This window comes from Macrotis lagotis, chromosome 1 (assembly GCF_037893015.1).
Source record: "Macrotis lagotis isolate mMagLag1 chromosome 1, bilby.v1.9.chrom.fasta, whole genome shotgun sequence".
Lineage (NCBI taxonomy): Eukaryota > Metazoa > Chordata > Mammalia > Peramelemorphia > Peramelidae > Macrotis > Macrotis lagotis.
The window spans coordinates 902,140,885-902,167,056 of NC_133658.1; the positions used below are offsets into that span (position 1 = coordinate 902,140,885).

Consider the following 26,172-nt stretch of genomic DNA (forward strand, 5'->3'; position numbering starts at 1 on the left):
CCTGCTGCTCTAAAACCCTGTCCTTGACCCTAGGCCAGCTGCATCCAGCCCCACGTGGGGTTCCTGACCTGGGAATGGTCCTTTCGTGTCCCTGGGCCTCAGTTTCTCCATCTGTACTTTGCGGGGTTTGGGGGGGATCAGAGTGAGTCCCCTCAAAGATGCCCTTGATACTGACAAGGTGGCCACCTCCACTGCCCACCCAAAAGGTGCAGGACCGGCATTTTGTTCCCTCTCTAGGCTGCCAAGGACACCCCCCTTCCCCAGAATCCTCAGGCCAAGATCCAACAGAGATCTAGCACTCTAGTTCTTAGAATACACTTTGGCTTCTCCAAAACAGTACAGGAGAGGGAAGAAGCTGTAAGAGCCTTGCTTGGCGGTAGCCCTGGCTCTCCCAAAATCAGGTGGAGGGAGACCCCCTCAGAAGTCCCATCTCAATTACCCCGGTGTGACATAGCCAGCACCAGGGCAGGGCAAAACATTGCCCAGAAAAGATCCTACCTCCAAGCTTTAATTGAGAAAATAAAACATTCCCAAGAAAAGAGGGCAAAGAAAGCAGAAAATGGACTGCAGTACTTGGTTTCAAGGGCTTCTGTCAAAGGTGACCCCAGCTTTATTAACCCAGGTCACATCAAAAGCTTCCACTCATTCCTGAAAGAAGTCCAGAAAGAATCCAGCTCACGGGAGGATGGTGCCATCTTCGGAGAAATCTCAGTTCTCCCCAATCCCTATCTCCCCTTCCCCCATCTCACCTCAGGCATTTCACTTTCAGTCTAAAAATAGAGTGAAGAGCTTCTTGCCCACATAAGCAAAACAGTAGGGAAAAATAAAATCACAAAAAATATACGAAAACCCGTTTCCTTTCCCCTGTGCGGCCTCTTATTGCATCTGTCGGCAGGCAGGCAGACAGGCCCAGGTGAAGCTCCTCTGGCCAGCGGGCACCAAGGTGGAGAGCCCTCCCCGGCAGTGCCTTGGCCTCCTAAGAGTTCCTAACAGCTCGGCGCCATGGGCGGCGGGGAGGGCGCAGGGAGGGCGTGGATAGACGCACTTCGGGCAGAGGACAGCGGGCAGTCTGACCTTCCCACCGGGGCAGAAAACAGAAGAGAAACGAAAAGTGTGAAGGAGAAAAACTACTGAAAGCATTAACCCAGAGCAAGCAGTAGAGGGTAAGGAAGCCAGAGACCCTCCCTCCTGGCCCTTTTGACTGGTTGGGGGGCAGAACGAGGATGTGGGGGGGGTCTGGGTGGGTGGATCTCTGCAAGAGACCTCAGAGTTAATCTCCAAACAGAGTCCATTCAGGTGCTGTGTCAAAGGAACTGAGAGAAAAGGCCTATCCATTTCGGGCATAGGGCACTCTCCTATTTACCTGGAGGTCAAGTAAAAGCCCCTGGGAAGGGAAGTCACCTTCCCTGGAAGAAGGAACCCCAAGATCAGCAGAATGGGAGAAAAATGTCAGGGAAAATTAGAAAAAAGGGGCAGCCAAGGGTCCTGCCGAGAAAGCAATGAATTTCCCAAGAACTCAGCCCCACTGGTTCCCCTGGGGGCTCCCAATTCCACTCCATCGAACATTGTTACATGATATACATCATACCCGGTGGTGGAAGCAGTTCTGGAGGCTGCCAGATAGCTGGCCTGAACCGGGATCTCTTTCTGTGATGCTCCCCACTTTCACCATATTTCACTGGCCAGATTTCCAAGTTCTCATGAGAGGACTCAGTACAATTTGGGAAAGGGGAGCTAAAAGGAATGTCTAAGGCAACGGAAGCAGACACAAGCAACCGAGAGCCCCAGAGGAAAGACAGCAGTGGGCCGAGGCAGAGGCTGGGCCAGGCCAGGCGAGGGCAGGCAGGGTGTGTGAGTTAAGGCAGACACAGTACAAGGGACTCCAACATGGCTCTCCAAGCCCTCCCAGCAATGTTAGTCAGTCTTCCGCCCCAGTCTTTTAAACACACTAATAGTCCCTGTGTTGTCCATCTGTGCACTATGGCCCTCGCTCGAGCTGCTCACCCTTGGGCCTGCCAAGGTCCTCTTTATGGTAACCTTGAACTCAGCTGGGGACTTACTCTTTGTGCTGGTGACTTGGCTGTCCTGAGCCTCTGGGGGAAGAGTGGCTTTGCCAAGTCTCTGGATGACGCTGACTTTGGGCAACGGTTCTGGCTTCCTCTCAGCAGAGGGGCCCTGGTTGCCCCCTAAGCGCCGAAGGGTGGCTGGGACTGGCTTGGCTTCTGAGCTGGTGGCTTTGGCCTTGATGGTCACCCCCAGGGGCGTGCTATCCTTGTTAAAGGACTTGCCCATCCTCTTCAGGACTCCAGCGTATTGCAGGACGGAGCTATCATCATCACTATCCGCTGCCCGCTCCTCATCTGTCTCCAGGGCATCACCCAATCGGCTAAAGACACCTGTGGGCTGCAGTGGAATGAAAGGGATCATTGATAAGATAAAGGATGATTTGAGATGTGGAAGAGAGGAAACAGAACTCTCTGAGAATTTCCCTTCCCTCCATCTCACCTTGTTCCCAGTTGTCGTATCAGCCTTGGTCTCGGCTCCAAGCCGGTCAAATACAGACGTCCTCTGGACACCTGGGAGGGAAGTCATAGCCCTATGCTGGAGTCCCTGAGCTGATGGAGGAGCCTTGGCAATCCTCAGGTCTCAGGGGCTGGGGCTGGGATGGGGGAGTGGGGCAGGAATGTGAAACAAAGGGAAGAGATGGGATCCAGGACCGAACTAGGGATGGCTGAACGAAATTGTGGGACGTATCAACAAGAAACCAAGCTATACATAATCCTTCCAACATCAACACACCTGAAGCTCAGGACGTAGCCATCAAGGAGTATTCCGGTGGGGGCCAGACTCCCTGCCCACCCACCCTAGCTGGGCTCTCAGCAAGGACATGCTCTCAAGATGCAGAGGGATCCCCTGCTCTTACCTTTAGCCGCTTGCTGCTGCTCTAGGATCTTGCGTGTCCGAGGCGTGGTCCCCTTGGGCATGGTGATAATGTATTTCCCTTCCATTTCGGCAGTTACACGGCGCCTCCGCTTCACTGGCACAGCAGCATTCTCCTCTTCAAGCTGGTCCAGAGCTAGGAGGGAAGAAATGTGCTAACAGGTATCTGGAACAGGGACCCTCAGAATCATTCTAGAATGGGGGGGAAGGAAGGGCTCCCAAACTGCAAACAGGGGAAACACAATCAGAAAACTGTCCCTTTCCCTTTCTATCTCATTTCACTCACAGGACTCAAAGGCTTGGAATTTCTTTCTAGGGAAGATATTTCTTTTCCAGGAAGATATAATCAGTAAGATACAATCAGTAAGAGGGTCCCAAATGAGGCAGAAGCCCCTCAGAAGCACTAGTGCTACCCCTCCCCTCTCCATCCCTCCTCCTCACGGGTGCTCTAACACCACATCCCTCATACCAGCAGCTTTGGCATGCTTTGAGGCCATCTTGTTGGAGACAGTGACTGAGATCTTGGAGGTACTGGCATCAGGACGCCTGACAGGGGTGCTGGGTGGGGAGTCCCGACTCAGGCTATTAGCAATCATCCGAGAAGCTGCTGGAGAAGTGACAAAAAAAAAAACAAGACCATCAAAAACTAGAGAGGAGTTGAGGGAATGGCAGCTACTGGGTGATCCAGACCTGACTCCCTCAAAGCTCTAAAGAGCTAAGGTAGAGCAACAGAGAAATTTAAGGGAAGCCCCAGTCCCAAAGGCAAGGAAATGGGTGCTGAGGATCAGCCTCCAGCTCATGTCCACTGAGAACAATAAAACAGGGCTGCCATTTCTATCCATGCCTAACTTCTAGGACCCTCCCGATATTCCTGTAGTCTGTAGCATGAAGATGACTGTGACCCTTTTACAGGTGAAAAAACTGAGGCTCCAATACAGCCTTGCTCCTGAGGCAGAGCCAGGCATCACCAACCCCATCATACCACCCCACACTGCTGTCCTAGCACCCAAGGTGACTCCTCTTGTGATATGCCTGAGGGCACCACCATAGTCTGGCTCTCAGAAGAGCTGAGCAGCAAACCTGACAAACTCACCGCTAGTCGCGCTACGCCGGAGCTCTGCCTGCAGGTGGCTGGGACTCGAAGCCAAGGACTCAGCAGCCGCTTTGCACACATCCTGTAAAAGAATGATAGCTAAGAGCAACTTTGGGGCTTTGGATACCTCACAGTGTCTCTAAATGATCAAAGGGATGTTGCCACTGGCAGTTACACAACTAGAATAGTCTGGATCATTTGGGGACATAGGCTCAATCGCTGCCTCTGTGGGATCTGGAATCATAAGGGGGCACCAGTGAGGCAGTCAGTGCCTCTGCTACAGTGACTCTGTCTGGCCTCTGCTGTTTCCTGGTATGTGATCACATGTGATCCCACAAAGCCCACTCTAGCCTGGTCTTCTCTTAAGATGAAGACATTTGTTCTGGGGCACCAATCTTAAAGAATATCACAAAGCCCAAATGAAGGGTGCCTGTTGGGGACTTCCCAATGACAAAGATTACACCTTCTTGAATGCTGGGGGAAGGGGGACATATGCTTTGCTCCTGATGTCAGATACCATATAAGCTAGGAAAAGGGTTGAGACTTAATAGACTTAGTAAAGAGAGGAAGGAGGGGGTCAACCTGTCTCCCCAGCAAAGAGTCTAAGGAAGACTCCTAGTATAACTCATTCCTCTGCTTCCTTGATTGAGAAAAGTAGGGAATGGAACCAAGCATCCTTCTGCCTCTATGACATACCAGCTCCTCTGAATACCTTATAAGGACAGATTCTTATCCCCCTTAAGGACAGTTTGAGTTAGGGGCTGCACTCCCTTGGGGAACCATTCTACCTCAGTTGCAATGAATGAGAAGCCTCCCACTGGGGGCAGGCACACCCACCTGGCGATACACCACCTTGGCATGTTTGAGGATGGCAATGATGTCACCCACCACAGTCACGCCGAGCTCATTCATGATCTCCTTATTCAGGTCTAGCAACATATTCTTCTGGATTCTGTGGGGAACACTGGGCAGTGAGCAGAGAACACAGGTTTTTGTTTGGTTCTTGCTCTAGAGCTCATAATTGCCTTACCTGTTATCTACAAACATCACTGCATAGTTGACAGCAGGCCCTGGGGGGATCCCAGCTTCCTTGAAGAACTGGATCCATTCTGACGTAGCTATGGAGAGACAGAAAGGAAGTCAGAGAACCAATTCTACCATCTGGTTAGCTCCAACCATGTGCCCTGGTTCCTGTGCCATCCAGCTCCTTCTTCATAACAAAACTCAGTCTTTTGGACATGGAAATGACCCCATCCTAGCTGAGCCCCAAATAAATACTCATACCTCATTCCACCAAAAAGCCCTCCTTTGTCATGAAGAGCAGGTCACAGAATGTCAACATTGAATTATATTGCAGTAACCATCTCCTCCAATGTGGAACTTCACAAAGATGGGCTCCACAATGTCTCCCCACAAGTGGCCCCCTTTTATCCAAGAAGCCCTCTGGGGAACGGAGCCGACCACCTTCAGGCACAGCCAAGGTAGTCTACTTTAGGACAGGCCTAATAGTTTTTCCTTACTTCCACCTTAAACTTGCCTCTTTGTGAGTTCTACCCACTCTTTTATTGGGGGATAGTCTAGAGCCAAGCAAAACAAGGCTAGTCTTTCTCCCCTGACATTCTTTTGTGTCCTTAGAAACCCCTTCATATTTCTTCCTTCTAAGTCTTCCCTTCTACAGGCACCCAGCTACTTTAGCGAACCCTCACAGGGCACCATCTTCACTATTCTCTGAAGAGAATGGGGCGGGGGAGGAGTGGGGGAATGGTTGTAGCAAATCCATGAAGGACTGGCTAAACAAAGTATAGTATATGAATGCAATGGAATATGATTCACCCTAAGAAACAAGGTTTCAGAGAAACTAAATGCAAAGTAACAAAGTAACATAATATTGTAAAGAAATCAAGTAGCAAAGACTTAAGAACTCTGAACAGCGTAGCACCCGAGCAGGCAGCCTGACCTGTTCATTGCAAGAGTTTTGCATTTGTTTGATTTTTTTCCCTGTTTTATGAGTAGGGTGGAGGGTAGAGTTAGGAACAGGGGAGCAAGAAAAAGAAAAGAAAGAAAAAAATCATAGAAGAATTTCTTTAATGCAAAAAAGAGAACAGAAAGTAGGCCAGGAAGAATCCCAGACAAGTAGGACAGCTTTGAAAGTGACAGACTGAAATTTATGACATATTTAAAAAGAAAAGCAAGCGGTGAAAAACAGATTCAGAGCTGCAGGTTCAATCCTCTTTTTCTGTTCTTATATAGAGAGATAGGTAGATAGATATAGATATATAAACATATAGATATATATATATACCTGTATATATATAAATGCTCACATTATTTCATTAAGTTCAGCATAAAATTATTAAGATTCTGAAGAGCACCCAGGAGTCTCTATAGCTATTGGACACACCTACACACATAACACAAGATAGTTAACAATTTCCATTTAGTTAGCAAGAATTAAGAGCATGGAGGCTGGGAAGCACAGAGGATAGAGCATTGGGCCTCAAGTCAGGAAGACCTGAGTTCAAATCCAGCCTCAGACACTTAACTAGCTGGGTGAGTTTGGGCAAAGAGCTGACTTTTTGCCTGCCTCAGTTTCCTTTGCACCCCCCCCCCCGGTTGTTGGCAGATCCAATGAACTGCTATATGTAAAATTTCTTTTTAAGAAGCACTTGTTCCAGTGTCCTCTGAATGTTTATTCTCTTCCTCATTCCCAATTACAAGGGGTTTTACCATGGAATGATCCATCAAGTTAATGATTTAGGAAGAATAGGTAGAATGAAGACCCACAAGTGGGACCGGCCTCCAGAGGACAGAGGTGTTCAGACTGAGGCCAGTGGGGCCACCTCCAGGAAGTAGAGATTGTCCCCCACTCCAAGCTGACCAGCACCAGGACAGACAGGCCTGTGCCTGTTGGGCACACCACAATGTATTCTCCACACAATCACTGGGGATCAAACCAGAGCACCCTTCAATTGACAAGTTCTAGGGTCTCTGCTGCCCGCGGGACAAGAGAGAACCTCCTTGGTTTGACCTTTCTGATCCCTTCACAGCCTGGGCCCTGAGGGCTTTCCAACTCAAATTCCCACCCCAGACCTTCTCTCTACACATCACTCCTCCTCACCCTGAACATCATGGCCTCCTCATGAGAACCCTCCTTTTGCCCATCCTCTGCTCAACCCCCATCTCCTACAGGAGGAAGCATGTGGTAATTTTCCAAACATTAATACCCACCCCCTCCTCAAAGTACCTTCTATTTACTTCATATTTATTCTAGGAATAGATGGGGGCCAGGACAACTTCGATTTTCCCTTGAATCCTTACTGCTGACCCTAATGTCTAGCAAACAGTTGGGGCTTCACACCACAAGAAGCCCTTCCTGCGACCTCCCAGCTTTGGCTGGAGGCTTTTCTCTAGGATGTCACCTTCCATCCCCTGTCCACACAAGTTCTTTACAAGTTCTCTTCCCTCATCTGAATGTGGGCTCCTTGAGGGCAAGGCCTGTATTTTTGCCTTTACCCTGGTCCTAAGCATGGTGTCTGGCCCATTGCTACTGGAAGAGCAGCTCAGAGCAAGAATGGCATTAGAGGCTAGAGAGTTAGGCAGAAAGTGCTCATAGAAGGTGGAGGGTTCAGCAGGAAGCAGCCCTGTCCCAAAGTGCTGAGTGTTCCTGGAGATCCAGGAGGTCCAAGGCAGCTTTAGAGGGCTGAGGAGAAGGCATTACATCCCAGGAGCTCCAGCACATGGAGCCTACAGGGACAAAGCACCAATCCCACCTGACATTTTCAACAGACCCTGCTCATCCTAAGAAAGAAGAGGCCAGAATCCACAGGAGAACTTTGGTAGAAGAAGGGCCAGGCAATTCACAGGCACTTGAGCAGGCCCCCAGAGAAGGCCCACTATGCCTGGGGCCCCTCAGGCTCAGAGGCAACAGAGGGGGAGGGTCTCATTCAAGCTGCAGTTAGGATAGAGGCAGGGAAAGGGGAGAGGGCCCTTCATAGGAGCCTAATGGCTTCTGAGCTTACAGTCCTTGGCCTGTAGGCCCCACACCAGCAGCTGTCACTGTCACTATGACAAACAGGGCTTGCGTGACATGACAGCTAACCCAACCCCCACCGCCTGCTTCAAGTGGAAAGGGTCCAGGGAGGTCCCTGCAGACTCACCCATTGTGACCGACACCATCTTCTCCCCAAGCACGACAGAGCTGATGCTCCCCAAAGTATCCTAGAAGGGGAGAAAAAATGAGAAGCTTGTGTGAGGTGGCTGGCTGGGGCCTCCCCAGGGCTGGAATTCCTGGGCTAAGGTTCAGAGCCCAGGAATAGCTGGTGAGCAGCTGTCAACATGTCATGCAGAGGCCTACGCTGCCAGTGTAATAATCCCCCCTCCCCCCCAGCCCCAAGGAGACATTCAGAAAGCCCCTTCTGAGGACTTTCCCACATACCTTTATTCTCAGGCACCTTTAGGAAAGGACCTGGCTATTTTTAAGGGGGACAAAAGAGTGCAGGATGACCTGAAATTATTGTCACAGGGGGTGGGGGGGGTAGGAGGATATTTCTATCATAAAGGCTTAATGACTGTGCTCCAAGCCCCATCTAACTTCTTACCTCTCCTCTTTTGGTCGGATTCCTCTTACACTGGTCCCTCCATCTCTTCTATACCCCATTTATAACCACGCCATCTTCCTTCCTCTCTCACTAGCCTCCACTTTTTTCCAACAGATTTAACAAACATTTATCAAGTCTCTACTATGAGCAAAATCCTTGCTAGGTGCTGGCGAAAACACAAATAATAAACAAAACTATCTCTGTCCTCAAAAAAGCTTGGGGTCTACCAAGTGAAATAAGACAGTTAGGTGGTACACTTGGTCCCAGAAAGATCAGAATTCAAATCCTGCCTCAGCCGGTTACTAGCTGTGTGCTCCTAGGCAAGTCACTTAATTTTGCTCTCTGTTTCTTCAACTGTAAGATGTGGATGATAGCAACTACCTCCCAGGGTTGCTGTGAGAGTGAAATGAGTAACCTATACCAAAACGCGTTGCAAATGTTACAAAGCTGAATGAAAGCTAGCTATTGTTGTGAAGATACAAAGATACTGTAAAGCAGGTTGGAACCTGAACGTTCTAAACAGGTTTTCTGAGTAGTCCTGCTGTCCTCCTCTCCTTCCTTACCTTGTTATTGCTGTCTGTTTCCTTCTCCCCAAAGACAGCTTAGTCTCCCCTCTACTCTAACCCTTCTCCCTCTCTCCTTTTTCCTCAGCTCCCATGTCTCCTCCCTGGCCCCCTTCCCCAGCCAGAGGAAGGAAGAGGTGGTAGCCTGGGAAGCCAAGGCTACCAGGCTGGGAGCTGGCCCAGCTCCCGCCCTCTCCTGGGGCTGCCTCTCAACCGAGCTTCTTCACCGAGGAGTCCGAGGCCCCTGAGCCTCTCATCACAAGGCTGAGGACGCCCTGGCCGCCAGCCCTGACTTTGCACTTTGCTGCCCTCACAGCCCCTCGGAGGGGAAGGTGCCTGCTAGCGCCCCCTTTCACAGACCAGTAAGGGGAGGCCCAGGTAAAGGCCCGGGGGTCCCCCATGGAGATGACTATCTGGGCCTGGCTCTGCTTCCTCTGCAATCCTGTGGATTTGAGTTTCTGCATTTAAAGACAAGACTGTGAGGTGGGGGGGGGCGGGTCCCCGGGTCCCCGGGATCTGTCACTCTGACAGGCTAAGAGGTTCGGCTGGGGGGGGGGCGAGGGGAGGGGGGGTCCGGGGTCGGGGCCGGCCTCGGCGGGCTGGGGTCAGGGGTCAGCTGCCAGCCTGCCCCCCCCGGCCCCGCCTCCCACTGGACTGGCAGTTCCTCGAGGGCAGGGCGGGCCCTTCCTGGCCGATGGCGGGGCCCCGGGGCAGCGGCTCTGCGCCCCCTGCCACCGCACAGGGGAGGGAAACTGAGGCCCAGAGGGGCCGGGGCGCGATCCCGGGGGTCACGCGGCGACTTCCGGCGCCCGCCCGCCCGCCGCACCGGGGCCCGCTCCCCCCTCACCTGTCACGGGTCTCGGGCTCCCGCCCTCCGCCCAGAGCCAACGGACCCCCCGACCCGCCTCGGTCCCGCCTGGACCGGAAGCCCCTCTCGGCGCGCGCCGGAAGCCGCCCTCCCCGGGAGGGAGGCCCTTCTAGCCGCCACGGCCACCATAGAGCCGGCCGCCGCCCCCTCCCTCCAGGCACGTGACTCCAAGCCGGGCCGACGGCCCCGCGACAGGCTCCGCCCCTCCCCAGCTGGAGGCCCCGCCCAGCTCGGCCCCGCCCCCAGGCAGTTAAGGCTGCGCGCACGCGCCCCGCCCAAGGGTTCGGGGGCGGAGTCGGAGCGAGAGAGACCTAGCGCGCATGCGTGCCTTCGGCGCCCCAGCTGATCCCTCCGCCTCCCCGTAGGCCGGGCCGGGGCGTGCGCTCCTCCCGCCTGAATCACTGGCTCCCGCCGCGGCCCCGGGTAAGTGAGTCTGAGGCTGGGGAGAGATGGAGCGGGGCCGCGGGGCCCTGGCCGGGGCCTGCAGGCCGCGCCTCCCCGCCCCGCCCCAGCGCACGCCCCTAAGCGCCGCCTGGGTGCCAGATGCTCACCTCAGCGCAGGGAGACAAAAGGAGGCCGCCGCAGCCCACCACCCAGGAGCATGCCCGTGGTGCCTACTGTGTGCCTGCCGAGGCCAGAGGCAGCCCCTGCCCCCCAGGAGCTCCCCAGCTAATGGGGGAGACCACGGGCAGCAGCCAAAGAGTGGGGAGGGAATGAGCGTGCCCGTGGTGCCTACTGTGTGCCTACCGAGGCCAGAGGCAGCCCCTGCCCTCCAGGAGCTCACCAACTAATGGGGGAGAACACAGACAATGGAAATGAGGAGGGAATAAGCATGTATATAGCACCTACTGTGTGCCCCTGCCCTCCAGGAGCTTACCATCTAATGGTAAACAGCCACACACTGGATAAGTTGGAGACAATGAAAAGTATGTGTATGGTGTCTACTGTGTGCCTCCTGAGGCCAGAGATAGTCCCTCCCCAGCTTCTTTAAGTCCCAACTAAAATCCCCCCTTCTCCAGGAAGCCTTCCCCATTCCTTTTCATTCTAGTACTTTCTCTCTATTAATCATTTCCCATATAATTAGTATAGAGCTTGCTTTGTATGCTCCTTCATCTCCTCCTTTAGAGTGTACTCCTGGGGGAGGACCTGCAGAGACTATCTTTTGCCTCTTTCTATCATCTCAGCTCTTAGCCCAGGGTCTGAAATATCATGGCTACTTAATAAACACCAACTGATTGATTATTGGTAGCTCATCCTCAAAGGGTGGAGACAATCTGCAAACAAATGACACCCTGGATAAATTGGAGATTATTAAGTGGGGGATGGGGGAGGCAGGGAGACTGAAGAATTCCTACAGCAGCCTTTGTGCTGAGAGCTGGAGATTCAAAAAGGCAGTCCTTCCTCTCAAAGAATTTACTGTCTAATGGGGGAAACAACTTGTGAACAAGGATGAATCGGAGATAATCACGTAGGGAAGGCACATCAGGAAAGGCTTCCTATGAAAGGAATTCCAAGCTGGGATGGGAAGGAAGCCAAGAGGCTTCCCACCTGATACTGCCTCCTCTGGCCAGCCTTTTTTCTCCCTCATCCAAAGATCCTTGACTACTTCAACTGCCTCTCTCCTTCACTTCATCACATTTGATCTTGCCTTGTATTTTGATTCCCTGTAATTCTTCCCTGTAAGGGAAGGTCCCTTGAGAATTCAGGGACCATCTACCCACCCCCTTTTTAGATCCTTAGTACTTAGCAGGTATCTTCTTGCACATAACAGGGGTTTCACTGCTCTCTCATTTGGAGAGACAAAATCAGCCTTCAGAGCCAGGTCTTCTGACTCAATCTTGTAGACTTTCTACTACCATAATGCCTTTGGGTTTAGAGGTAGGGGTGGGGATGGGGTGGGAGACAAGAGCCCAAAGCTTAAAGTGAGAAAATTTTCTCCAAAGTCACAGAGGTAACATGTGAAAGCTCTGAGAATAGGAATCCTTATCCACTGAATTCAAGTTCAGCATTTTTTCCACTGTTTCCATTGCCTGCTTGCTTTCCTCTCCCCCCACCCCCACCACCTTTATGATCCTCAGTTGCCCTCACTAAAAAGGGTTTGTTTGAGCCAGTTTAAGAACTAGTTTGGTGCCTTGGGAGGTAGCCTTAGAGGGGAACTTCTCTCCAAGCCTTATTCTATAACAAGAAGGGATTGGGCTAGATATTCTCTAAGGAACCTTCCAGTTCTGACATTTCACCAGATAGAGGACAGTGGGTTGGCCTAGCTAGGTGACCACTATTAGGTTATTGTGTCCCTCTCTCTCGGCTGCCTCATCTAGAGCTGTGAAGAAAATTTATATTAAGCAATTAGAGTGTGTTCTGTGCTGAGGATACAGATTAGACAGTCAGCTCTGTCCTCAGAGAGCTTACCTTCTAATGGGGGACTACCTAGTGCTCACCTAAAAGGGGCCCAGTTCAGTGCTCCAGCTAGTTGCTGCTGGAAAACTGGAGGAAAGAGGTCTTAGGATCACAATTAATAAATCAAAGGCAGCTAAACACTTTGTAAATATTATTTCATTTGAACTTCACAATGACCCTGGAAATTAGGTGCTCCATTTTATAGTTGAGATAACTGAAGCAAACAGGCTTAGTGACTTGTCAATGATCAGGCTGCTAGTAAGTATCTGAGGCTGGATTTGAACTCAGGTCTTCCTGACTCCAGGCTCAGTGCTCTTATCTGTTGTGCCACCTAGCTGCCTTTTATTATTTGTATAGCCTTGGGCATGTCACTTAACTTTGGGTACCTCGGTTTCTTCCTCTGGAAAATAGGTAAGGTCCCACACTCTGAAGCCTGGGGACTTGCCAAGGTCACATAGTGAGTCAGACTAGAACAGGGCCTGGCAACAAAGTAGAATATCAACGATAATAATAGTCTCAGTTGTCAACCATAACCCTTTGTCTTTGTGTGTGTGTGTGTGTGTGTGTGTGTGTGTGTGTGTGTGTGTGTATGTGTATGTGTGAAGATGTTGCTGCCTTCTGCTCTGCTACAGTGTAGCAGAACCTCCTGACTCAGATAACAGATCTGGCCAAGTCAGGCTACCCTGTCCCTCTCCTCCCCAGGCTCCTCCACCTGCACCTCATGGTGACCTGGAAGTACCCCTGGGGGGGGGGGGGGCAGGGGAGCAGGAGCCTTGTCAAACTTAGGAAGTTGAGCATAGACAGATGCTCATGAATGATTGGGGATCTGGGAGGGGTGTGGGGTTGCCCTCTGCCAGGACTAGAGCTGGGAGTGGCCAACGAGAACCCAGTTCTGTTTACATAACTGATTAAATAAATCACAAATTTGGGAAGAGTCAAGAATTGCTTACTTTTATCAATACACACAACAGCTAGGGGGTGCCATAGAGCAGGAGCACCAGACCTGGAGTCTGGAAAATCTTTGTCTTCAAATCTAGCCTCAGATGCTTCCTAATTGTGTGACCTTGGACAAGTCACTTCAGCATATTGGTCTCAGTTTCCTTTTCTGTCAAATGAGCTGGAGAAGGACATGGCAAAGCTCTCCAGTGGTCAGACAGGACTGAAAGAGCTAAACATCAACATTTATCAAAAGTTTCATTCAGCAAGTTTAAATTCCTGTTGGGGATACAAATAATGAACAATATCTCATATGTGCTCAACTCTGGGCTTGGAGCTGGGAGTCTACTAGAAAAGCCAGATAGCTCCTGCCCTCCAGGGGAATGGCAACCATTTTTGTTGGTCACTCATTTTGGATGTGTCTGACTTTCTGCATCCCCATTTGGGTTTTCTTGGCAAAGATCCTGAAGGAGTTTGCCATTTTCTTCTCCAGTTCATTTATCAGATTAGAAAACTGAGGCAAACAGGGCTGACAGTGCCCCACCCCCATCTGTTCTGAAGGAATCTAGAGAGTTGTCAAAGGCAGAGATGAGGAGAGATCTTTGCCTCCTTGGGGCCAAGACTGTTCTAAAGCATGGTGGGGGAACAGTCTAAGTAAAACAAAGAGGTATAGGAGGAGTCAAATGAAATGAGTTTAGTAAGCTAGATGACAGCTGAGTGGCAAAGGTTTCAGGAAAACCAGAGGAGTATTTTAGCCTAAAATCACCAAAGAATAGGAGAAATATCAGATAGGGAGAGCCTGGAGGGAAGGGAATGAGGAAGGCCTGAGAGAGGGGATGAGGGTCTGAACTGATTAAAGTAGTTGGTACCAGGGCCAACAGGCAAGGGGGGAGGAGAGAGAAGTGTAAGGGAGGCACAGAATAACCATATTCCATAGAGGTGAGTTAGATAAGATTCGACATTGAATTGGATGTGAGAGTTGGAAATTCAAGAAGGCCTCCCAGGGTACAACCTGGGTGGGTTGAAGGAGAAAAGTGACTGGACAATTAAGGAAGTCAGTAGGAGGGTGGGTTTGGGACAGTGATGAGTTGTGTTTTGACCACATTGAATGTAAGCTACCTGCCAACATCCCAATGTAGGGTGTAGATGTCCTAGCAGGCAGTAACGTGAATCTAGGAGATAGCCGGCAGGATGAATAGGAATGATAATAGCCTCTCCTATCCCCTTTCACCCAGTCTGATCTTCCCACACATATGCACACAATCCCAGAAGTGCAAGGTAAATGTCCTTAGCTCTGTTTTTCACAAAAAGGAAACTGAGACTGCACAGGTGATATCATTTACCCAAAGAGACTATGGAGAGTCAGAGCTCAACCTCAGAGCTCCAGACTCCCAAGGGCCATTTCTTCCTACTCACATCCAAATGGTGAATTCACCAAGAGTAGCCAGTGTTTACATGGAGCTCTATCTTAGAGGAGGCTCACAGCCACCCGGAAAGTCAGGTTGAGCAGGTCTAGCTTCCTTCCCTCCATTTTTTTTTAGGTGAGTTAACTGAGATGCTGGCATCCAGGCTTTCCTAGGGTCACATGACTAGGAGGAGACTCCAACCAAACCAGGTGGAAGGGTGAGGAGATTGGTTGGGGAATCCGAGTGTGTCCTGGAAGTGGAGTCATCCAGACTAGGTAATTCACTGGACAGGAGGGACAGAGAAGAGTCTAGAAGACCTCCCCTTGGGTACAGGCTGGGGGAGGGACTAAGGCATCCTTGTCTGACTGCACCGAACTGTCATCACTGCATCCTAAGAATTATAATAATAAATACCACAATCATAGAAGTTGAAAGCGGGCCCAACTCATATTTGAAGAGTTCCCCCTAAAGCACCCCAACAAACAGTCTACCAGCCTCTGCTTGAGCCCTCCAGATGAAACCAATGGCATACTTGGTTAGCTCTGCTTATAGGGAAGCTTCTCATGGGCCCCAAGCCTGAGTTTTCTCTTTGCCACTCTCACGGTCCCCCCTTCTTTCCTGCCCCACCCCCCAACCAGACTGGGCAAGTGTCCCCATGAAAGGCCTCCAGGTACTTAATGACAGGTCCAGTCTCAAATAACTTCATAAGATGTAGCACTAAGGAAACTGCTGCACATGTCTCAGAATAGGGTGGGCCCTACCTTCTCCTTATTCCTAGAAACTAAAATGGCCCAAGATTGAAATAGCTCTCAGGGCTGCCGCATCACACTAGATTCATAAAGGAAGGAAAACACATTATGCCAGAAACTAAGGCTAGAAAATAGAAACATGGGCCAATCCAAGGATTCAGAGTTCATATTCTAATAAGGGGAGACAAGACATATAGCACACCCTGGTGCTCCTTAGGGTGGTGCCCCAGGGCCCGAAGGGGCAAAGTGTTGGGGAATGTTACTCCAGTAACACAGCTTGTTATTCAGTTATTTTTCAGTCATGTCCAACTCTTCCTAGCCCCGTTTTGGGTTTTCTTGGCAGAGATCCTGGACTGGTTTGCCATTTCTTTCTCCGGCTAATTTTACATATGAGGAAACTGAGGCAGACAGGGTGACGTGATTTGCCCAGGGTCATAAGGCTAGGAAGTGTCTGAGGCTGAATTTGAACTCAAGTTCAGGTCCAGCACACTGAACACTATGGTGCCACCTAGTGGGCTTTCCTTTAACAACAGTAAATATGATCTGAAGTCTTCAAGTTTCCAAAATAGTTGTTTTCACATTCATTGTGTCATTTGATCCTTGTAAATACTAAGTAGCCCACACCCTGGCCTTTCTGCCTGGGGCCTCCTGGCTGGGGTTTTCATTCACTCAGATCCAGAGTTTCTTGGAAAGGAGGTGATGGGAAAGGCTCAAACTGGACCCAGGGGATGTGATGGCAAATATGTGGGAATCATATGAGAATCAAATTTTGTGGAGTTTTTGTTTTTTTTAGTTTTTTGCAAGGCAGTGGGGTTAAGTGGCTTGCCCAAAGCCACACAGCTAGGTGATTATTAAGTGTCTGAGGTCGGATTTGAACTCAGGTCCTCCTGACTCTATCCACGGTGCCACCCAGCCACCTTGGAATCAAATTTTGACTGTATCTTTTCTTGTCTGTGTGACCTTGGATAAATCACTGCCTCTCTGATCTCTGTCCTCGTTGATAAAATAAGGGAGATGGACTCTGACTTTGAAGCTGGAACCTTGTAATCCAAAGGGGGGAGGAGACGAGAATGGCAAGGGCTGGTTTCCCCCCTTAGCCCTGGGAACCTCCTATTTGCCTTGGGAAAAGGTCCATCTAGAGCCTTGTAGGTGGATCTCTCAGGGTCCAGGAACTTGGGTGGGGCTAACAGGGTGCATCTGTTTACACTGAATGCTAATTGGAATATAACATCTCCTTAATTAAGAAGATAGGCAGGGCTGCTAGGTGGCGCAGTGGATAAAGCACCGGCCCTGGAGTCAGGAGTACCTGGGTTCAAATTCAGCCTCAGACACTTAATAATTACCTAGCTGTGTGGGCTTGGGCAAGCCACTTAAACCCATTTGCCTTGCAAAAAACCTAAAAAACATAAAATTAAATTAAAAAAAAAAGAAGATAGGCAACTAAGGGAGGGGGGATCTTGGGCTTCACCAGGACCCCCCCCAAACTGGGGGAAGCTGATACTGGGGTGCTAGGGGAGACAGAAGGAAGAGGAGAAACCCAGACTGGAGGCTTATTAAGGGCCAATGAGAGGTCATAGGATTTTGAGGTAGAAAGAGCCTTTGGGATCATCTGACCAACCCCTTCATTTGACAAATGAGGAAACTGAGACCCAGAGTAGGGCCCAGGATCATACAGGTAGTCTAGCTTCATTCTTTTTTTTTTTTTTTGTCAAAGCAGTGGGGTTAAGTGACTTGCCCAAGGTCGCACAGCTAGGTAATTATTAAATGTCTGAATTCAGATTTGAACTCAGGTTCTCCTGTCTCCAAGGTCCGGCACTATCCACTGCACCACCTAACTGCCCCCTAGCCTTCATCCTTCAATGCCTACTGAGTGCCAAATAGGAAAAGAGGCAAAAGGCAATCAAACCCTGCTCTCAAGGAGCTCCCCATCTAATGGGGAGCAATGAGTTAAGAGAGGGAGGGCCACAGAATAAAGAGGACTTGGGAAAGACTCCTTATTGAGGGGAGGATTTTCTCCATCACTCCTCTGCCCTCAGATACCTCCCGTGAGCAGAGGCAAACCTTTGTGGTGGCCCAGAGACAGGAGCTCCCATCATCCTCCCTGCTTGCCTATCACCAGCCCCTTTTATCACACACACACACACAGACAACAGGCGACGGTGACTCACCCACGCACCCATCCACCCACCCAGGCTCAGAGTGAGAGAGAGCCCAGTGTCTGGGATCTCCAGACTGCTTTGTTCCCAACTCAACAGAGAAGGCTCGGGGGTGGGGACTCCCCTGAGCTGACTGCCTTTGCAGCCCCAGCTGAGGTCTGCAGTGGTGTGGAGAGGGAGGCGTGGCCAGGCCCCGATCCCGCCCTCAGCCGCTGCTGTCGCTGCTGCTGTTGTTGCTGCCGCCACCGTCGCTGCTGCTGCTGGGAGGTGGGGCCAGCCACTGACTGCTCCAGCCGCTCTGCTGTCTCTGGAGCCTCCAGTCTGCCCTTTCTCCCAATTTGGGAGAAGAAAGGCTTTCAGGGACCTTTGGAAGGACGCTCCTTCCAGGTAAGAAGGAGCTGGGCCCAAGCAAAGGCCTCCGGGGAGAGCTGAGGAATAACTGGAGCCAGCCAGCAGAGGAGGGCTGGCCCAGGGGGTCTGAATCCCCCCACTGCCCAAGGGTTGGGGTCCTCCGATTCCCCCCTCCTTTCTCTGAACTGACGGGGGGCTCACCATGTACCCGTGACGTAGGCAGCCTTATAGACTGGTTTCCAGAGAAGACACCTGGCTTCTCTGTCTCAGCCGGTCTGTGCTGCTACCAGACTCCGGCAGCGGCAGCCGGTGGGGGAGTCGGGCCTTCTGCTGTCACTCATGCTTCCCTTGGAGGAAACAATGGTGTGTGACGGTCACAGAGGGTGCTGTGCCCAGCCTGCCAACCTGGGGAAGGGATTGGGGGTCAAGGAATGGGGCCTCCTAGAAACTCCTCAGATCAGCAGATCTGGCTCCTACCATCTTTGGGACACATCAAAAATGACTGCTTCTCTCCATTCCATCTGTGAAATGGGCACAGTGTAAGAAAAGTGACTTGTGACCCTCAGAGGGCCAGCTAGGGCTAAGTGATAAGGACTTGTCTTCTGGGTTCTGGCCTGGCATCCCTTCAAGGCAGCAAGAAAGGCCCTAGACCTCAAGAATTGCATAAGACCCACTCATGACCAGTTTATTTCCTCCTTTTAGGGGAGGAGGGTGGGGGCATGCTACCAGCAGACCCCATGGCCTGCTCAGTGACTACTCAGTGAAATTCTCATCTTTCTGCAGTTTGGACAGAGAGCTCGTCCTTCATCCCACCATCTGGCCCTGCCAGGGTTCAGTTGAGAAAGATGAAACTGCATACAGTGTACCAACAGGTGAGGATTCAGGGGACCTCAGGGGGAAGATTCCAGGAGCTCCAAAGCCCCCCCCCCCACATACACACATACACTGTGGCCTTGAAGGGACCTAATTGTTTCTTCTCCCATAGTTGAAGCCACGTCCTGAGGAGCAGCTTCCCTCACCTGCTGTGACCTGGAAACCGGGAGACAAGGTAGAAGAGATACAACCTAGCCCTTCCACCCCTCTGTCCCCCTCTATCCATACACAACACACACACACACACACACACACACACACACACACCACCCTCTCTATCCTCTGATGTCAGAGGGAACACTTTCACTACTCATCCAGATGCCTCCATGTCCCCAGATATCATATCTCCCCAGCAAGCCATTCTTTTCTCACCTTCCTCCAGAAAGTCCGATGGGTCTTGTTGGTCATGACCCTGGTGATGATGGGCCTGGGTGCCCTGCTTACCCAACTGCTGCTGTGGCCCAGGCTCAAGACCCCCCAAGAAAGGACCCAGTCACCCCCCAATTCCATCTGTGAGGATCCCTGCCAGTGAGTGTCCCAGGGAAAGGTGGGAGACAGGTTTGGGGGAAAAGACTTCAAGCCTAGGTGCCCGATGTGCGTAACTGAGTGTATGCGTATGCAGGAGGGTGGGCATAAGGCACCATGTGCTATTCATTAAGAAAGAGGCTTATGCAGAAACCTATGCAAAACCTGGCTAGAGATGTCTCAGACCTCACCTCCATCCCCACTGGAGCCTTTCCAGAAGAGCCTGGGAAGAGGGAAAATCTCTGTTACTATACATTCTCATCCTTCCCCTTTTTATTTACCTCCAGGATTGTCCTGGTAGAGAGCATCCCTGAGGGCCTCACCTTCCCCAAAGGTCCTGTCCACCCTTCCATCAGCCAGGCCTGGCTAGACCTGATGGCTGGTGCCCAGCACAGCCTGGACATTGCCTCGTTCTACTGGACTCTCACCAACAATGACACCCAGACCCAGGAACCTTCTGCCCAACAGGTGTCCCCCTACTTCTGCCTAGGCACAGCTTGGGGCTGAGAGCAGAAGGCGAGGCAGGGGCTGATGTGGGGAGCAGGACCAAGAGAGCTGGGTGAAGGGGGAGAGGGCCAGGCTAAGGTCAATGGGTCAGACCCTTGGCTGAAATCTCACATCAGGGGATGTTAAGGCTGAAGGACACTTGAGGAGGAGGGCTTCTTGTCCAACCTCTTAATCTGATAGACAAAAAACTGAGACCTGGAGAGGGCACCCAGCCTATCAGAGGGCACCCTCAGCATTTTGCTTGTTCCTCTGCTCTAGGGCGAGGAGATTCTCAGACAGCTGCAGAGCCTGGCCCCAAGAGGTGTGTCTGTACGTGTGGCTGTCAGCAAGCCCAGGGGCCCCCAACCCCAGGCCGACCTTCAGAGCCTTCTAACGAGTGGTGAGTATTAGGAACCTGGGGTGTAGGAGCTTGGACTGGCCAGGGAAGAAGGTCCCAACATCTCTTCTCCTTTTCCCCAGGGGCCCAGGTCCGGATGGTAGACATGCAGAGACTGACCCATGGTGTCCTACATACTAAGTTCTGGGTGGTAGATCAAACTCACATCTACATTGGCAGTGCCAACATGGACTGGCGCTCTCTGACTCAGGTATGGAGCTAGGGAAGCTGCCTTCCCTGGGGGGCAGAGAAGACATGGGGAATCAGGGGAAGCTTGTTACTGTTGGGGACATGAGGGCATTCTTCCCTCATCTCCCTTCTGCCTCTCAACTAGTTGAATTATTCCTAATTCCATCATCTTATCAGGTGGCAGAATGAAGAGGGCATTTGGCAGCCCAAGTTCAGGAGGGCTCCCAGAGCTTCCATCCTCCTTGAGGGATATGACATGTTTATCTCTTGATTAATACAAGATAGCTTGAGAAAGGGGAAGCCACTGCTGGGACTAAGGAAGGCTGGTCTGGGGAGATAACAACAAATCCTTGAGCTGTGGAGGAAGGGAGAGAGGGAGGGCTTCCCAGCTATGAAGCAGGGGCCTAGAGAAATGCATAAGGGTGAGAAAACACATCAGGGTCAAGAGGAGCTCCTCATCTTTGGGCTACATCAGAGAGTTCATGAAGGGAATTTATGAAATAAGAAATAAAAGAAAGTTAAATTAGAGCCACATGGTAGAGTACCAAGGTGAAGAGTTTAGTAGAAGCTGTATGGCATTATTCGCATAGTTTTTGAATAGGTATGGAGCAGGGTCAGGTCTGTGCCTCCAGAACATTGTTGCAGTTGCTGGGTGGAGGGTGTATGGGGAGAAGAGAACCTGGAAGCCAGATCAGTTAGGAGGCCAGTGAGGGGTAATGCTGGCCTAAAGCAAGATGGCAGCTGAATGAGGACAGAAAAAGGGCTAGCTTTGGAATGGATGTAGAGTCAGCCAGACTTCAGTCAAAAATCAATAAAGATTTATTAAGTTACATAGTGCCTGCCAGGCTTAGCAACTGATAGAATTGGGGATGGGGAGGAGACAAGAAGGACTCAGAAGTCTTGAACCTGGGGACTGGAAGGATGATGAGGCTGTCAAGAGAAATTGGGAAGCCTGGAGGAGGGCTGGGTTTATCCATCAGAAATCAACAAGCCTTTACTAAGTGCTGAAAATTCAAAGAAAACTCTATATGAACCATCCCTGCCCTCAAGGAGCTTACATTCTAACAGGAGAAGCAATATGTGAATAACTAGCTAGGTATATTTTTTAGGCAGTCCTTCTGGTAAGAAGTGATCTGATCCATGAAATTCTAAACTGGATAGCAACTGTGAGTTGAGAGAAGGGATATAGACAGAGGTGTTAGGAAGGTTGTGGCTGTGCATTGAACACTTAGAATGAGTGTGGAAGTTGAGATTACCACCAAGATTGCTGGCCTTGGTAACCAAGAAGGGTTTCAATAGTGATAGGGAAGTGAGTTTGGAGGGAAAGACAAGGGATTCCATTTTGGGTATGTTGAGTTTGAGACACCTGCCCAAAGAGATGGCCAAATGATACAGGACCATCATTCAGGAGAGAACCTGGCTTTGGGGGTTGTCTCCCTTGGGGATGGCAATTAGACCTGTGGAAACTGATGAGATCACCAAGTACAGAAGGAAAAAAAAGAAAAGTGAAGAGGACCTAGGATAGGGCTTTGGCAGACATCCTTAGTCAATGGGAACAAGGCGGATGAAGAATCATTTGCACGATCAGTTTTGTTGTGGAAATGTTGAAGGTGACCCTGGGTTGTCCAGTTGGAGAGGTCCAACAGTTAAGCTAAGAATGATTAGGCCTAGATGTATTGATTGAAGCACCTAGAGCCCACCACAACCCCAGGTGGTTTGAGGTTTGTTAAGCTGGATCGGCTATATGAATACCTGAATCTATGGGAGCAGATGAGATCTCTGACACAGACAATGTGAAAGAGAAGTGAAAAGAGGGTGTAAGAAATGGGGGGAAGGGAAGGCTGGGAAATGGTGATGGATCTGGTAGAGAGACCAAGAAGGGGGCAGTTTATTGAAGTATCCAGGTGACTTGGACCCAAAGTCAGGACACAACTGGCAAACCCCTTCTGCATGCTGGGTATCAGTCCAAGACTCAAAGACATGTGAGAATATAGAGGGTATAGGGGGTGGGGAGTGGGGGAGCTCAGGAGAACTGAGCACATGTCAGAGTTCTGGATCCCAGAGGCACCGCCATGAGGGTGACAGTGAAGCAGCAAGTTCGATCATCCTGGGGGGCCAAGGGAGGACACTATTTCTGCCATTACCACCATCTCTCTCCTGGGCCTTGGACAGACACTTCCTAGAGAAGCCCCCTCTCCTTACCCAAGTACACACACACATACCCACATGTGGACACGCAGATACCCTTATGCTCACATGCACACACACACATACTCTTTCAGCCACACATACTCACACGTACACACACCTACACATATGCAATCCTCATACAGGCACACCTACACCCACATACATTCTTTAACACAGACACACACATATGCATTCACAGTGTACACTTGCAACACTCACATGTGTGTGCACACCCTCATACATACATACTCGCACATGTGCACAGCCACGCACAATATACTTTCTCACACATACTCATACACACTTCTGTGGCACACTCTTATACACATACACATGCCCTCTCACACACGCATGTACACACTCTCACACTCACAAACTCTCTCACACACAGCTCTCCCACAAGGCCAGGCCTTCCTTACCTGGGTCCATCCTACACACATTACCTCACAAACTGTTCTAGGTAGAGATGGCTAATGTCTCCATATACCCTCAGTCCTACTGGGACCTGAGCTGAGTGCTCTAATCATTCTCTCACTTGATCCTCATGATGCCCTGGGAAATAGGGGCTGTATAATAATAGGGATAATACCCCTATTTTGCAGAGGAGGAAACTGGGGCAAACAGAGGTTGTGATTTGCCTAGGGTCACACTGTTTACCACTAAGTGTCTGAGGCTAGATTTGAACTCAGGTCCTGACACCAGATCCAGTTCTAACCTTCTGCACCCAGGACCCAGAATGGTTTGGGGCCTGCTTTTGCTCAGCCATTAAGGTAAAACCAGGTCTTCAACCTTGGCATTCTGACACCAAGTCCCCTGGATTACCCATCCTTCAGCCTTCTCTCTGTCCTGACTTCTCTTTGGCCTTGGCCCCTTAGGGGCAGTGACAGTGCCTACCAGAACCGGGACTTCTGCAGCATGTTAGGTCCACTCCTGGGTGCTCCCCCCCCTTGGGCCTCACTTCACTGGTGCAAATGACAAAAAGTGGAGAGGAGGCCAGGAGGGAAGGTACTTTGTTCTCCCTACAAAGACATAACTGTTGAGTTCCCTCTGTTTTGACAGGGGCATGGGGGCTTCCCATCAGCACTTTCCTCTCCAAATTACTTAGCGCCCTTGGGTCTTGGGTTCCTCATCTCTAAAATTAGGGGGGGTCGGTCTCAGTAGCCTCTGTGGTTCTTTACATCTCTAGATCTCTGATCCTAAGGACCCTCTGGAGTGGAACCACAAATATCACCTAATTTTAGATAGGATCCTGAGCTCTGGACAGCTCTGTGTATTTCCTATGGGCATGTGAGGCCTAAGGCTGAGACTGCCTCCCCCCCCCCCCCATTAGGCAAAAGGAGCGTGGGATTGACGTGGCAGGGTGGCTGCTCCCTGAGCTCTCTGCATCCCTACTGCAGGTGAAGGAGCTGGGGGTGGTGGTCTACAACTGCAGCTGCTTGGCCCAGGACCTGGCCAAAGTGTTTGAGGCCTACTGGTATCTGGGCCAGCCGGACAGCAGCATCCCTTCTCCCTGGCCGGACAATTACACCACCCACTACAATCTGGAGACCCCCATGGAGCTGCATCTCAATGGGACCCCTGCCCAGGCCTTCCTCTCAGTAAGGAGCCCATCCCACCCTCATCCAACCCCCCTGCCAAGATGTGACCATGCTTCCCAGCCCATCTTTCCCCTCCTTCTCACACCCCAGTCCAGGATGGGTGGCGGGGGAGGGGAAGAGAGGTGAAGGAGTACTGATCCTCTCCTTGACCCCCAGAGCGCTCCCCCATCACTGTGTGGAGGGGGCCGCACCCCGGACCTGCGTGCTCTGCTCAGCCTGGTGAATGATGCCCGACAGTTTGTTTATGTTGCTGTCATGAACTACCTTCCCATCATGGAATATTCCCACCCTCGAAGGTGCGTAGGGTCTCCAGGTTAGGGGTGGAGGGAACGCTTGTCTCAGGGAGATGAGGCCATATGGGGAAAGGGGTGAGGGAGAGAAGGAAGCCAAGGCCCCAAGTCGGCACACTACCCTTCTCCAGGTTCTGGCCAGCCATTGACGATGCCCTCCGGCGAGCCGCCTGTGAGCGAGGGGTTCAAGTGAGACTTCTGGTGAGCTGTTGGAGCCACTCAGAGCCCGCCTTGCGGCCCTTCCTCCTCTCCCTGGCGGCCCTCCAGGACAATCACACCCACTACGATGTGAAAGTGGTAAGGAGACTCTCACTGATGCCATCTCCTGCTCCTTTGATTCTGCCCTTCACCCTCCACCCTCTCTGATCCTGTCCCTTTGTCCCTAGCCCTTGTCTGCAGCTCCTCACCTACCTCCCCATCTTTCACCTTCTTCCCTTGTCCCCATTCACCCCTCTTTCCCTGCTTCCCCTCTCATCCATCCCAATACCCTTCCCAGCCATCCCTTGCTGAATCTGGGCCTTTCTCCATCCCTAGAGGCTCTTCGTGGTTCCCTCCACTGAGGCACAGGCCCGGATCCCTTATGCTCGCGTCAACCACAACAAATACATGGTGACGGACCGATCGACCTATGTGGGTGAGTGGATCAATGCCCCACCCCTGCACTGTACCCCTCACTCCTGGACACCCGGACTAGGAGCTCATCCTCCTGACCCTCTTGCTCCCCACCTTCAGGCACGTCCAACTGGTCGGGCAACTACTTCACCCAGACTGCAGGCTCGGCCCTGGTGGTGAATCAGAGTGAGGCTTCGGGCCTCCACACGCAACTCAAAGCCGTCTTCCTTCGGGACTGGGACTCCCCATACAGCCACACGCTGGATAGCCCAGGCCTGGCTGAGGGGCATTCCTGCCGCCTGCTGTGAGCATCCTGTCCCACCTGCCCGCTGCTATCTGAGGTTCCTGGACTCTGCCCAGGAGCCCCCCGTGGGGTGTCTTTTTGACCTGGTTATCTCGTCATCCTTTTGCTCCTGTGTTAAGCTGACTCCCCCTGTCCCTCGGTCTCTGCCATCTTTGAGTGTCTGTGGCTATCTTGTCAGTCTTTGTGGCTTCCTGTCTCTTGAGGTTTCTGCCTGTGTGGATTTTTCTGATTTCCATCTTTTCCCCCGTGTCTTTCTCCTGTGTCTCCCTCCCATCTCTGTCTCTGCCTCAGAAACCCAGACAGGCTATTTGACCTGATGTTCTCGCCAGCCAAGGGCATGAACCTGGGCAGAGCTGGGGTGGCAGTGCCTGGCCAGGGCCAGCTGGAGGCTGTAGAATTGAGGGGCAGATGGGCCCTCTGGGGGGTGAATGTACCTCACAATGAAGGGAAGGGGAGAAACAGGGCCTAGGAAAGGGCCTCCTGGTGACTGCCCCCTCCCTGCCCCTTGAACAATCACCACCATTGGAGCTGTATCTGCAGCTCAGAATCCCAAAAGAATAAAATGTCAATGAGGCAAGCCTTGTGTCTGCTCAGTTCTGGGGGGGCAAACCACCCCACAGGGTATATGACTGTGTGGGTTTATGGCAGCAT

General features: G+C 51.4%; 2 protein-coding genes across 8 annotated transcripts; one reads left to right on the forward strand and one right to left on the reverse strand.

The window, feature by feature from the left end:
* Positions 1 to 10,148, reverse strand: C1H19orf47 (chromosome 1 C19orf47 homolog). 4 transcript variants are annotated; one of them, XM_074219077.1, is made up of 10 exons: positions 10,042 to 10,148; positions 8,191 to 8,251; positions 5,064 to 5,151; positions 4,871 to 4,985; positions 4,034 to 4,115; positions 3,410 to 3,547; positions 2,924 to 3,076; positions 2,506 to 2,576; positions 2,061 to 2,403; positions 1 to 1,074 (listed from the first exon to the last, which is right to left on the reverse strand). In XM_074219077.1, exons 2-10 carry the CDS (start codon positions 8,207 to 8,209, stop codon positions 977 to 979), a joined length of 1,107 nt encoding a protein of 368 aa, XP_074075178.1. In that variant the 5' UTR covers positions 8,210 to 8,251; positions 10,042 to 10,148; the 3' UTR covers positions 1 to 976. The 4 variants fall into 4 exon arrangements, with proteins under 4 accessions (XP_074075178.1, XP_074075177.1, XP_074075175.1 ...); XM_074219076.1 differs by having other exon boundaries at positions 985 to 2,403; positions 3,410 to 3,544; XM_074219074.1 differs by having other exon boundaries at positions 985 to 2,403.
* PLD3 (phospholipase D family member 3) lies at positions 9,485 to 26,098 on the forward strand. Of its 4 annotated transcripts, XM_074219070.1 has the most exons (13): positions 10,333 to 10,485; positions 14,937 to 15,076; positions 18,841 to 18,929; positions 19,043 to 19,105; positions 19,313 to 19,458; positions 19,743 to 19,923; positions 20,221 to 20,341; positions 20,422 to 20,549; positions 24,115 to 24,315; positions 24,472 to 24,611; positions 24,737 to 24,902; positions 25,140 to 25,239; positions 25,338 to 26,098. In XM_074219070.1, exons 3-13 carry the CDS (start codon positions 18,903 to 18,905, stop codon positions 25,523 to 25,525), a joined length of 1,461 nt encoding a protein of 486 aa, XP_074075171.1. In that variant the 5' UTR covers positions 10,333 to 10,485; positions 14,937 to 15,076; positions 18,841 to 18,902; the 3' UTR covers positions 25,526 to 26,098. The 4 variants fall into 4 exon arrangements, with proteins under 4 accessions (XP_074075172.1, XP_074075171.1, XP_074075170.1 ...); XM_074219071.1 differs by lacking the exons at positions 10,333 to 10,485; positions 14,937 to 15,076 and adding an exon at positions 9,485 to 9,572; XM_074219069.1 differs by lacking the exon at positions 14,937 to 15,076.
* The last annotated feature ends 74 nt before the right edge of the window (positions 26,099 to 26,172 follow it).